Genomic DNA, 13,273 nt, shown 5'->3' on the forward strand with positions numbered 1-13,273 from the left:
ACCCACCACTTGTTTTATAAATAAAGTTACACCGCACATAGCCACACTCACTCATATATGTAGTCTATAACTGCTTTCACACTACCATGGCAGAGTTAGGAACAGGAGCAACGAGACCGTGTCTCACGACACCTGAAATATTTACTATACGGTGCTCTGAAGAAAAACTTTGCTACCTCTCATCTACAGCATCACGTATGTTTTTCAAAATTCTTCTCTTTAAATAAAAATTATATATTCACATAACTTATAGGGCTACATTGTTCTAAAATATTTATGATATGCTTTCAAATGATGCTTCTGGTTATGGCCCAGGCCAAACAAGGGAGCTGAGAAACTGTTTGACAGCTATAAAGGAAGACTCTGCTCCTAAATCCTCCACGATATCTAAAAACGTTTTTGTGTTACTACTTCTTTACTTTCCAATTTTAAGCACTGTATATTGACTTATTACTGAAAATGAGGATTTATGGGGCATCTGGGTGGCTCAGTCATCTAAGTGTCTTACTTTAGCCCAGGTCACCATATCATGATTCATGAGTTCGAGCCTCGCATGGGGCACTGTACTGACAGTGTTGAAGCCTGCTTGGGATTCCCTATCTCCTCCTCTCTCTGCCCCTCCCCCAATTGCCCTCACTCTCTCTCTCTCTCTCTCTCTCTCTCTCTCTCTCTCAAAATAAACTTAAAAAAAAAAAGAAAGTGAGGATTTACCTCATCCTTCTTGAGACTGAATACTCTCCAAATAGTTATAGATCAATATTCAATATTTATATTATGAATAAACACTATAACAAGTAAGTTATCTAGTATACTAGGATTTTTCTTTTTCCTACCTAAGTTCTGTTTTTCTTGGAAATAATAAGTAAATTCTGTTTATTGTCGATGTACTTAGCTTTAACTCAACCTCATTTGTTAAGTTCAGTAAGTATATGTTCCTTTAATCACTCTCTTTTCTGACTGGTACCTCTTCACTCAAATTTGTCTGGATAAATAAATAAACTTTCCATAAATAAACTCCCAGTTTTCAAATGGGAGAGAAGTTGCTGGGTTTTCAGACTTTCACAAAAAGAATTTAATAGCATCCTTCTCTTTTTTTTTTTTTTCCAGAAGACTTAACACTGATACAGTGCTATTATTTAACATATGGTTCATGTTCAAATTTTACTAATTACCCCAATACTGTCCTTTATGGCTAAGTTTTTTCCCCAATCCAGGGTCACATATTACATTTAATTGTCGTGTTGATCAGTCTTTCTTTGTTGTTCATAACACTAACATGACCCATCTGGTGTTTAATGACATGTGTTCCAATTTAGGTTTTCTGGCTTTGCCCTCATGATTAGATTAGGGTTCTGTATTTGAAGAAATACAACATAAATATTACCTTATTCTCAGTGCATTATACAAGGAGGCACACATATGAAGTCTGTCCTACTTGTTTAAGGTGGTATCCACTAGATTTGTCTACTCTAAGTATACCTTTTTTTTCCCCTTTGAAATTAATAAGCAATCTGTTGGGAGATACCTTGAGATCATGTAAATATCTTTTTTTAAATTTTTTTTTTCAACGTTTTTTATTTATTTTTGGGACAGAGAGAGACAGAGCATGAACGGGGGAGGGGCAGAGAGAGAGGGAGACACAGAATCGGAAACAGGCTCCAGGCTCCGAGCCATCAGCCCAGAGCCTGACGCGGGGCTCGAACTCACGGACCGCGAGATCGTGACCTGGCTGAAGTCGGACGCTTAACCGACTGCGCCACCCAGGCGCCCCTAAATATCTTTTTTTAAATGTTTATTTTATTTTTGAGAGAGAGAGAGAAAGAGAACGGGGGAGGGGCTGAGAGAGTGGGAGACAGAGGATCCGAAGCAGGCTCCATGCTGTCAGTGCAGAGCACCATGCGGGGCTTGAAACCACGAACTGTGAGATCATGACCTGGGCTGAAGGCAGATATAACCAACTGAGCCACCCAGGTGCCCTGAGATCATGTAAATATTGTGTTTCCCAACAAAATTTGACCCAATGGTTTTAGCACCCACTAATAATTTTTCCCTGAATAAGCTATTACAATGATCACTGAAAAATGGTGATTTTCCAACTCTATTATTGCACCTACAATTTACTGGTTAGCATCTAATTGCTTCTTAAGCAGATTTTCAACTAAGTTACTGTTTTTAGCACCAGCCTCAACTCCACTTTTAGAATTTCCTGGCACTGCCAATTACTGAACATTCTGAGGTTCTGTGATATAAACCTGGTTGCTTCTGGGCTTTCTTCTCTGCTGGATGAGAAGCCATTCTCCATTTTGCTAAATCTGTTACCACCTGTTCGTCTGCTTTCCAGCTTCTAAAACACTGTTGCTGTTTTTGTCTCTTCAATTTCTTTGACCTTATAGGTTTATGCTTTTTAAAACAAATCCCTTTGCTGTTGTTTTCATTAGGCTTGCAAAGAAAAAGTAAACTCAGAGTTTAACTTGCTAACTTTACTTGACGGTCCATTAATCTTTCCTTGCTTTCAAACTTTATATAAATAGTATTGTACTGTATGAAATCTTCTGTAACTTGCTCTTTTTGTTTGACATCATGTTTCTGAGATTTATCCCCATTGATAAATGTGGCTCTAGTTCATTCATTTTTTTAAGGTTATTTATTGAGAGAGAGAGAGAGAGAGAGAGAGAGAGAGAGAGAGAGAGAGGAAGCAGGGGAAGGGCAGAGAGAGAGAATCTCAAGCAGGCTCCATGCTGTCAGCACAGGGCTTGATGCAGTGCTGGAACCCACAAACTATGAGATTATGACCTGAGCCAAAATCAAGAGATGGATGCTTAACCGTCTGAGCCACCCAGGCAGCCCTAGTTTATTTATTTTTAATGAATCATGCTGTAACCTACTATATGAACATGTTGCAATATTCTTATCCATTTCCACTTCATAACCAGAAGTGAGTGTGAGGTTTGAGGTAGGGGTCCAAAATCCATCTTTGCAATTTAAGGCAGCAGGAAAGTGGGGTTACATATGCAAAATATCCATTTTAAAAGACATTTCAATTTTGTAACTTCTAAAATGAACATAATAATACTGGGTACTGAGAACTCAAGCAATAAGTGTCAGTTACTTGGAGACAATGGTGAAATGGGACTCAAGAATTCATAAGTAAGGGGCACATGCTGGTTCAGTTGGTGGAACATGCGACTCTTGACCTTGGGGTCATGAGTTCGAGTCCCATGTTGGGTGTAGAGATTACTTAAAAATAAAACTTTATGAAAAGAATTCAGAAATAAGATTTTTTTCTAAAAATTGAACTGTAAGATCAACATCTTACAGGTCAGAACAGTGATGTGAAAAGAATAAACTAAAGAACATCTGCAGGATCAGCAACATTTGATCATAATGTAACCACTGTAATAGCAAAAGAAATAATATGTCAGTCAGAATGGGGAAGCAAAGAAAAGAAGAGATCACAGAGACAAATGCTGGCAGTCCATAAAAACAGCATCCCTGAAAGCAAAAGTCTCAACCAGCACATGGCAATTTTTACTATTCCAAATCATAAGGTTATTCCTAGTATAGAGACAGATGTTAGGAACTGTGGCCAATTCTATTTAAATATTTCCATTCCTATGGGTCAGATTATCCCTATTGTGAGATGGACACAATAGGCAGTTATAGCCCTGATGCAATTAAACATTTATTTTACTTAACTCCCTTTATCCTAATGTCATACTTACCAGGTAACCTACTGTTTTTTCCTGTGCTAATTGAATTTCTATTGTAAATTAACAGATTGGAATTCTGGCAACTATTTTAAACTCACATATTTATCTTTTAGTCATTGTGATATCTTTTAGAGCCAAATCACCTTGGACATGGACAAAAGTGACTCTTTGGAGCTTCTAGGTCAGATCTGAGAACATAGTCAAGTAAAGGAATTACTGTTAAGTATTATCCCACCTAGCTACCCCAACCTTTCATTTGACTACAGCATCACCATCTCCATTTCTACTGGCTTCTAGAATTTTCTCTTCCTTTTTTTATGGAGTATATGTATTAAAAATGAAATAGGTGAGGTCCAATATTATAGCTTTCTTCTAGTGTCTGTAAACCTATTGCTGAGTCATGTATTTTGTCAATATTTGGCAATACATTTATTTACTTTTTACAACAGAAAACTTTGTTTCCTACTGTTCTGTCAGTATGAAAGAAGAAGAAATATTTAAAAATATTTGCTATACGTGACTTCAAATGGAATATGGTCATCACTAGGAAAAGTCTACCTCATTAATTTTGTGAAATATTAATTCAACTTGTACCACACTGACGAATAGGTGCTTTACTATATTGGCAACCAACAGTAACAATACAGTACAGGCAATGCTCAAATTCAAAATATGTTCAGTTTTATCAGGTCATTTTACAGTGGGTTGTTGGAAATTCAAACTCTGCATGGAGACCATGAAATACACTTACATGGCAATGAGATTTCCAATTCTGTCAACAAAAGCTTATCAAATAATTAATCAGGCTCTGTGTTAGGTATCTGTGACATACAAACAAATATGTCTTGTGCCATACAGCTCATACTATAGTCAGAAAGATGGAAAAATAAAACAGAGAGTTATAATACTGAACTCGAAGAGCTACACAGCTGTACATGGCAGTACAGTTCTAATTAGATAGGAGCGATTAACTCTACACGATGAAAAGTTGAGCAAACAGTCGAGGAATTTTAAAGGGAATCAAAGAATCCCATCAAAAAACTTTAAAGGGAACTAAGCACAAGCAGAAGTGTGCCAGCTGATGAGAGAGGGAAAAGACAGGAAACCTGAGAAACAGTAGGGAGTTCTTGTAGAGTTGAGTGGGTATAACAAGCAGAAGGAGGAAAGTAAGAAAACGTGGGCTGGGCACAAATCAGGAGGCCATTCATGGTCTGCCAGGCAACTAGACCTTCTTTCGGACAGAGCTTCCCAAGAAATATGCCTAAATATTTATTCCCTCAGACTTGAAAGGGGCCAGGAGAAAAAAAAACTGGTGTCAGAGGGTAGATGTGTTTGATTTTATAAAAAACAGCCAGTTTTTTAATGTGGTTGCATTATTTTTACAACAACCAGTACTACATGAAAGGTATGGTTGCTCTAGTTATTGTTAATCTTTTGAATTTTAGCTCTTTTCTTGTGTGTCTAGTAGAGTGGCATCTCATTGTGGTTTCCCTGATGACTAGAGATGGTGAGTATCTTTTCATAGGCTTAGTGCTCATTCTTGTATTTTATAAAGTGACTGTTCAAGATTTTTACCCAATTTTTATTAGCGTTGCCTTCTTTTCTTTTAAATCATTGAGTTGAGGTGTTCTTTGTATAGTCTGGATACGAGTCTTGTCAAATACATACACTGTGATTATTTTCTCCCAGTTTACTGCTTTGCTAATGTTATTTTTTGAGAAGCTTAGTTTTAATTTTGATTAAGTTCAAATGATCAATGCTTCTCCCTTCTGGATAGCGCTATCTCTTGTTTACCCCAAAATTGTGAAAATATTCCACTATGGTTTCTTCTAGAAGGATTTTAAGTTTTAGCTTTTATGTTTAGTCTATGTTCCATCTTGAATTAATACTGGCACATGATGTCAGGTAGGGATCTTTATTTTTTCCATGTGGACATTAAGTTATTCTAACACCATTTGTTGAAAAGTCTTTCCATTTGTAATTGTGTTCCTTTGGTGCTATTGTCAAAGCCAATTGGCTGTATGGTGTCTACTTCTGGATTCTCTATTCTTTTTTTTACATTTATTTATTTTTGAGAGACAGAGAGAGACAGAGCACAAGTGGGGGAGGGGCAGAGACAGAAGGAGACACAGAATCTGAAGCAGGCTCCAGGCTCTGAACCATCAGCACAGAGCCCAATGTGGTGCTCAAACCCACAAACTGTGAGATCATGACCTGAACCAAAGTCGGACGCTTAACCGACTGAGCCACCCAGGCGCCCCTGGATTCTCTATTCTTTTCCATTCATTTATTTATATATCCTTATCCCAGTACCTCATTACTACAGTTTTAGAGTAAGTCTTAGTGCCAGACAGTGTAAGTTCTTTAATTTTTAATCTCCTTTTTCATGATTGCTTTCAGCTACTTTAGGGCCTTTGCATTTTCAAATATATTTTACAATTCATCTATATCTTGATTTCTACAAGTCTGGTGGAATTTTAACTTAATTTTTATTTGACTAACTCTCTACACCAGTGGTTTGCAAGGCATGGGCTCTTGACCAGCAGCATTAGTATCACCAAGGATCTTGATGCAATGAAAATATTCAAGCCTCACCCTAAGACCTAGTGGATCAACCACTCTGGGGCTGGGACCTGCAATCTGTGTTTTAACAAGCCTTCCTGGTGATGGTGATGCATGATAAAGTATAAGCTTTGCTGCTGCAGATCAATTTGGAAGAAGTAACGTCTTAGCAATTAAATATTCCAACCCACGAACAGATATTTCTCTCCATTAATTTAGGTCTTCTTCAATTTCTCTCGACAGCATTCTGTAGTTTTAAGTGTACATGTCTTGCATATATTTTGCTTAATTTATATCAGGGTATTTAATATTTTCTGACACTACTATAAATGGCACTCTAATTGTTACTAGCTAACCTTTAGCCGTAGCGTACAGGTAGAAGAGACAGAAGTCTATTTGGGGGTGGGAGTTCACTAAGAGATTTGAAAAAAACGTAGAGAGCTCAAATGCTGGTAGCATCTTGAAAACTAACTAGTTTTAACAGACATGCAAGATTAGGAGGTTGTTTCCAATGAAGTGACATAGGTATGAAGCATAAGCAACTGTGCAAATCACAAAAAGAGGGACAACCAGATATGCTCTCCCACAGTCTTGCCAAACATTTTCTACAGTCTTGACAAAAAGATCAAACATGAGTAGCCAGCTTCTGGATGCAGGTGCCAAACTGAAGGAAAGACAGAGGACAGAGGAACATCGTGAACGAACATGAATAACATAAGATCAACAAAATCTAAACTGTGGCATGATCTACAGGTTAAATAGGCTGGGTTTTTCAACAGACAAATTTATAAGAAAATAAAAGGGATAGAGGAGAACCACAGAGATTGATGGAGATTTAAATCAAATATGAAGTTTTTAAAAAATGTAAAACTCTAAACTATAATGTACATTTGGGTGATAAAATTTTATAAATTTACTGCAAAAGGTTCAGGGTTGCTTTTGGGGGAGGCTGTATTATGACAGAGTACATGATTCTGGATTAGATGACAAAGTTCTATTTCTGACCTTGTGGAATTCACCTTATAATAACCCATTAAGCCATATATTTAATTCCTGTGGCTTTCTGTAAACTTGTCTTACTTTAAATTAAGTAGTTTTCTCTTAATCGGACATATGTAGAATCTGGGATTTAAGAGTTTACAAACTGTAGTGGTAGAATGGTGTTTGGTGATGGTAAGAACTAAGGTGTGGCTACATTAGTGGTTGTTCACTTGAGGTATGGATATTAGTGTGGATGGAGTAAAAAAAAAACTGAACAGCTAAGACTTGGGAAGGCATTGAAGAAGTCTCTAAGTCTGGTTCTCATCTTCACCATCAGGGTGGGGAGTGGCCTGGAGGTTGGGAGAGACAAAAATTATAAATAGGTGGAGAAAAACATACTTAGGTCACAAAGTTACTACTCTCCCCTAGGTTCACAAAATGAAAGAATATTTTGGAAGGGAAAAGGGAAAGAAAGAAACAGTTGAACCCACATTCTTTCTGTGGGTTGTGGTAAAATGAGCACAAGGAGGCTCACTATCTTTCAGACACAGGCAGATTTCAGTTGAGGTTTGTGGTAGAGAAAGTTCCTAGGAAATATTAAAAGTTAAGGATAAATTGCTAACAAAGAAACAGAAATTTCTGAAACACAATGGAAGAGATCAAGAGGGAGGAAAGTGTGTGTGTGTGTGTGTGTGTGTGTGTGTGTGTGTGTGTGTGTGTGTGTGTGGAGGATGCAGAAGAGCATAAAGAAGGATGACAGTGATAATACATTAGAAAAGATGCAAGGGAAGGCTCCTATTCCGATATTCAAGAATGTGAGCATCATGGATAGAATGACTTGATCTCACTGTTCTGATTGGAGCTTGTCTGAAATGCTGGGATTACTTGAAATTTACAGGGGTGGTGTCTTAGCTCTAATAGGTTCAGGTGCCTTCATCTAATCACTTTGCACATCAGTGTTTCCATGGAAGAAGGCTTTCAGAATTCTGAGGTTAGAAGAAACTGCTTTAGCTCTGAGACTAAGAAGTCTTAATATGGCCAAGTGAAGAGGAATTGGAAGGTCTCCTTGATGATTCCTAGCACTGCAAACCACTGGGGATGCTTCTGAATCTTGAATCACAATGACTTTTTCTTCCCTTTTATTTCCAAGGTTCACAGATATTAGAAAGATCTGACAAGAGTAAGGCAGGGCAAAAGTGGAAGTAACATACAAAGCTATAAATGGGCTTAGAGATAAGCTTGTTCAGAGCCCAGCCTGACAAACACTGATGGGGTCAGTATAGGAGAAATGGAGCATATGTATGTCAGTTTATGGGTCACCATGAGTTCTGCCCTGGTGTACCCCACCTCTCAACAAGTGGGGCCTGACTGGTGGAGCAACATTTCTGTTGTCATCAGGGCTGTAGTAGTGAAGGAAAAGTGGAGAGAAAAGAAGAGGGAGGTCCTAAACACAAGAAAAGGAGAAGGCAGTATACTAATCAATTTGGAAAATTTCCTCTTATGGAATACATTTAATTCTAACAAAACAATTTTAGAACACTTTAGGATATTGTTTTAAAATAAAAATTATGAAATAACTATGTTTTAAAAATGCTACACCACAGCAATGCTATACTTTTTATTCTCTGTGCTACCAAAACTGTTTTTAAAGTTTAAAATAAAAATTCATCTATTATACTGAGTATTCCATGTTACATGCTAATTGTGTATTTTAAGGTTTCTTCAGATATGATAGAGTTAAATGTATATAAAATTATAACATTTTACATTTGATATAAAATTGAGGGAAAAATAAGCACAGGATGATTTGGATAGAACCATGAGATTCAGTATTTCTCAGACTTTTCCACCAAAGCACCCATAGCAGAACACAGCTCCCAGGAACCAGGCAAAACATCCTGATGTAAGCTGCTTTAAGTCTAAACTTTCTAAAAAATATTTTTATTTTGTATTGCATTTGTATTTTTTCATTTTAAAATTCCTGTGAATTGAATGTTATATTATATAACTTGTGCATTTATTATAAAGATGTTTTAAATTCTTGTCTGTGGAGTAAAATGAACACTCTGGGAAGATGCATAATATTTATTCTGAGGCTTCATGTAAACTCCCAACTGAGAAACACAGCATTATAAATACATGCTATTTGAATATTTTTGTTGTGTATTCTTACCTCCATCGTAGGTGGAGTCTTTCTTTTTCCTCTAATCCAAGCTAGAAAGACAAATAATACTTAAATGTAAATTTTTGATAATTTGCACAAACACTTTACTTATTCATGCATAAAACAAATATTTATTGAGCACCTGTTACATGTTATTTTAGGCACTGGATATCTAAGGAGGGACCAAACATGAATTTTCTCCTCTTCTGCAAAATATATACTAGTGAAGGGGAACAGAAAACAAACACACAAATATACGATGTCAGGTAATGATTTGTGTCCTGAAAAAATACAAGAGCATAGGGAGTTCAATAAAGAAAGGCAGTTCCATTTCCAAAATCAGACCTAATAAGTGCCTGATTTCCACTGAGTGCTCAATGTTTGTAGCAACAGGAAGCAAGTGGGCCAGCTGCCTCAAGGGAAGTGTATATGAATCACATGGAAGATGGTGTTTAGGAGAGTAGAATCAGCCTTTCTGGGTTCAAATCTCGACTGCATCCCTTACTAGCTGTGTAATCGGGGCAAACTACTTAATTTTGTAAGCATCATATTTCCAATCTGCAAAATATAAATTATAATAATATCTACATTTAACAGTTGTGAAAAGTATATGAAGTTATATATACAAATTTTTAGCTCAGAGCCTGGCGTACAGTAAGCATTAAGTCTAAGTTAATATTATTAATATTATTATTAACTATTATTATCTCTATAATTCAATACAGCTATATTTTTTAAAATAGGCTGAAAAAAAAAACCCTAAGAGCAATAGTATCAGCTTGGACTATAAGAATATATCAAGAAAATATATTGTAGGAATTTGGTCTTTAAAAAGTAGAAAACTGATCACTTTAGTTAATTCTTTTTAACGTTTATTTATTATTATTGAGAGACAGAGAGAGACAGAGCATGAGCATGGGAGGGGCAGAGAGAGGAGGAGACACAGAGTCTGAAGCAGGTTCCAGGCTCTGAGCTGTCAGCACAGAGCCCAACGCGGGGCTCAAATCCATGAACCGTCAGATCATGACCTGAGCCGAAGTCGAATGCTTAACCGACTGATTTAATTGGAGTCTTTCTTTTTCCCCCTCACTTTAGTTGATTTAATTTTCATTACAAAATTGTGAGGTATCCTTATTTAATAGAGAAATTAAATAACTGTCTCAAATTTATACAGTAAGTACTAATGGTAGCATGTGAGTCCAGAGTTGTCCCCATTTCTAGCTCCAAAAGATATCCACATTCTACTAAGCTGCCTCTCAAATTTCAGTTAGCAACAAGCAAAGAACACAAAACTAGGAAGAAAAGGTTGCACTCTTAATTACAAGTCAGAAAATAAGAATTGCAGACCCCATTTTACAGTTTGGGAAACTGAGTTTCAGAAAGATTAAGCAATCTGCCTAAACTCAACAGCCTGGGAATCAACCCCTTGTTAAAATGGCTCTAAAACCTGAGCTCTGTTTACCAGCTACCTTTTATTCAGACCAGCTCCACCAGCCTGCCTTTTGTCATCCAAGCAACAGCACCAGGCAGGAACTGTCCTCCAGACAAACCCAGTACTGAATGGTTATTGGGGTACAATGAGCAACATTCAATTGTCGGCCTTGCACTAATCCCATATAAGTATTTTTAATATAGTTCCAGTGTTTTATCTTCTCTACTCCTACTTCTGAGTTTCTACCCCTGTTGTTTTTCTCTGTATTCTTTTTATTCTTTTTTAAATTTTTAATATTTATTTATTTATTTATTTTTACCATTTATCCATTTTTGAGAGACAGAGAGAGATAGAGTGTGAGTGGGGGAGGGACAGAGGGAGAAGGAGACACAGAATCCGAAGCAGGCTCCAGGCTCTGAGCTGTTAGCCCAGAGCCCAATGTGGGGCTTGAACTCACAGACCGCAAGATTATGACCTGAGCTGAAGTCAGATACTTAACCAACTGAGCCACCCAGGCGCCCCTGCGTTCTCTTTCTCGTTAGCTTCCACTCCTATTTGGTCCATTTCTAGCCCCAAGTTGTACAGATTTTATATTCCTTATTAGGCTTGTAAGGCTGTCAGGAGCAAGATGCATCCATGGGAGATTTATTTTTCTACCGGCTAAATGCCTCAAAAGAGTAGGTGCTTAATACAGCTGTGGAACGAATACTTCCACTATAAAATATTTCCACTACACAAATATTTGCTGTAATGGGATTTTTACCTGTGTTAGAAAACCCAGCTTAGCAATAGCAAGATTCCTCTGTGCAATCAAGGAAATGAGTGCTTTATGGAATTTTCAACTGCCTTCTTATGGTCAAAATAAAAGTTACTTAGCTTTATTTATCGGCATTTTTTCCCCCAGGATAGAGCTTCTTATAAAATAATTCAACATAAGTCATATACCTCTAAAAGGTTTTAAGCAGTAAATCTTCAGTTTTAAATTAGATTAAAAACTTAATTAAGAAAAATCAACTGCTAGGGCAGGGGTTGGCTAACTACACAACTTGAGAGTCAAATTCTGCTTGTAACTTGTTTTACATTTTTAAATGGTTGAAAAAAATATCAAAGGAAGAATAATATTTCATGACACATGAAAATTACATAGAATTCAAATTTCACTGTCAGTAAATAAGGTTCTATTGGCACATAGCCACACTTGTAGAGCCCACAAAGGCTAAAATACTTATCACTTGGCCCTTTAAAGAAAGTTTGCCAACCCCTGTGGTAGGGCAACCAGTAAGTATAAGCCTTATATCAAGAATGATCTATCCTGATTCAAAAACACTTTCATAATATCTAAAATAAAAATCATTATTAACTGCTACACTTTTTACTAATGAAGACCATGTACTCCAGAGTCTGTGAACATATACTGTTGGCTTTAGATCATGCTGGAAAAGTATCACGGCACAATGCATACTTACTACCACCATGAGAAAAACAACTTAAAACAACAACTACCACCATGAGAAAAACAACTTAAAACAACAAACTGTCTTATCAATAAGTCCATAAAACAACATTTCCAGTTTCTTTGTAAGGTTAAAATAAGAAAAATACTTCAAGAGAATCTAAATAATTTTCAAAAAAATCCCTGAATTAATAGATTGAGTAAACTCTGATACGTGTTTTCTAAAGTTTACTTGTTTTGTATAAGTTTATAAAATTCATGCACAGAAGAATGCAGTATAACTCAGATAACGTATTAAGTACTGCCTAGAATAGTTACCCTCATGGGACACACTATTCTCTAAGGAAAGATATAGGACTTCCTTTAGCTTTGTTTTAAATGGCTCAAGGAAAAAGATCTTAGTTTTATCTTGATAAATAAATGCAATTGCTGATATACATTTGTATAATTCTACAATAACCAGATACTTGAAATGTTCTTGAGATGATGGTTGAGGACCATTTACTGCTATGTATCCAATAAAGGTTACAGCTGGAAATATTCAATGTGATCACTCATTTATATAATCATCCCTAACTTTCCCAATCACTCTATGCAACAAAAGAAATATCCTGCTGAAGGTTGGCAAAGGTTAGGAAGAGGAAGAATAAAAATATGCATTAATATCAAATCATTACATTTCTTTTTTTTTATCCTCATAACAATCTGGAACTGAACCTCGATCCAATTATAAATTATATAATGATTCTGCCATTGCTAATTATATCTGTATGGTGGATTCTGTATCAGTCTTCATTATAATGTAACCATTGTTTGAATAGAATTTAGCAAGATAACTGGAAAGTTTATGTCTTAAGATCCTAGCATTCTTTCATCAGTGTTCATCTGCATTCTCATTAGTATGCATGAAATTTTCATTGAACTTTAATACTCTTATTGGAACATAACACACTATAATAAGCGTAAAAGTG

The 13,273-nt window shown here is 36.4% G+C and overlaps 1 protein-coding gene across 1 annotated transcript in view; it reads right to left on the reverse strand.

Annotated features, from left to right (window-relative positions):
- Positions 1-13,273, reverse strand: part of NDUFAF2 (NADH:ubiquinone oxidoreductase complex assembly factor 2) — a 175,174-nt gene that overhangs the window by 37,136 nt on the left and 124,765 nt on the right. The window contains exon 3 of the mRNA XM_019414312.2: positions 9,427-9,467. Coding sequence (XP_019269857.1) covers positions 9,427-9,467 — 41 coding nt within the window. The remainder of the gene's footprint in view (positions 1-9,426; positions 9,468-13,273) is intronic.

Source organism: Panthera pardus, unplaced genomic scaffold, assembly GCF_024362965.1.
Source record: "Panthera pardus isolate Hobbes unplaced genomic scaffold, ASM2436296v1 HiC_scaffold_2, whole genome shotgun sequence".
NCBI lineage: Eukaryota > Metazoa > Chordata > Mammalia > Carnivora > Felidae > Panthera > Panthera pardus.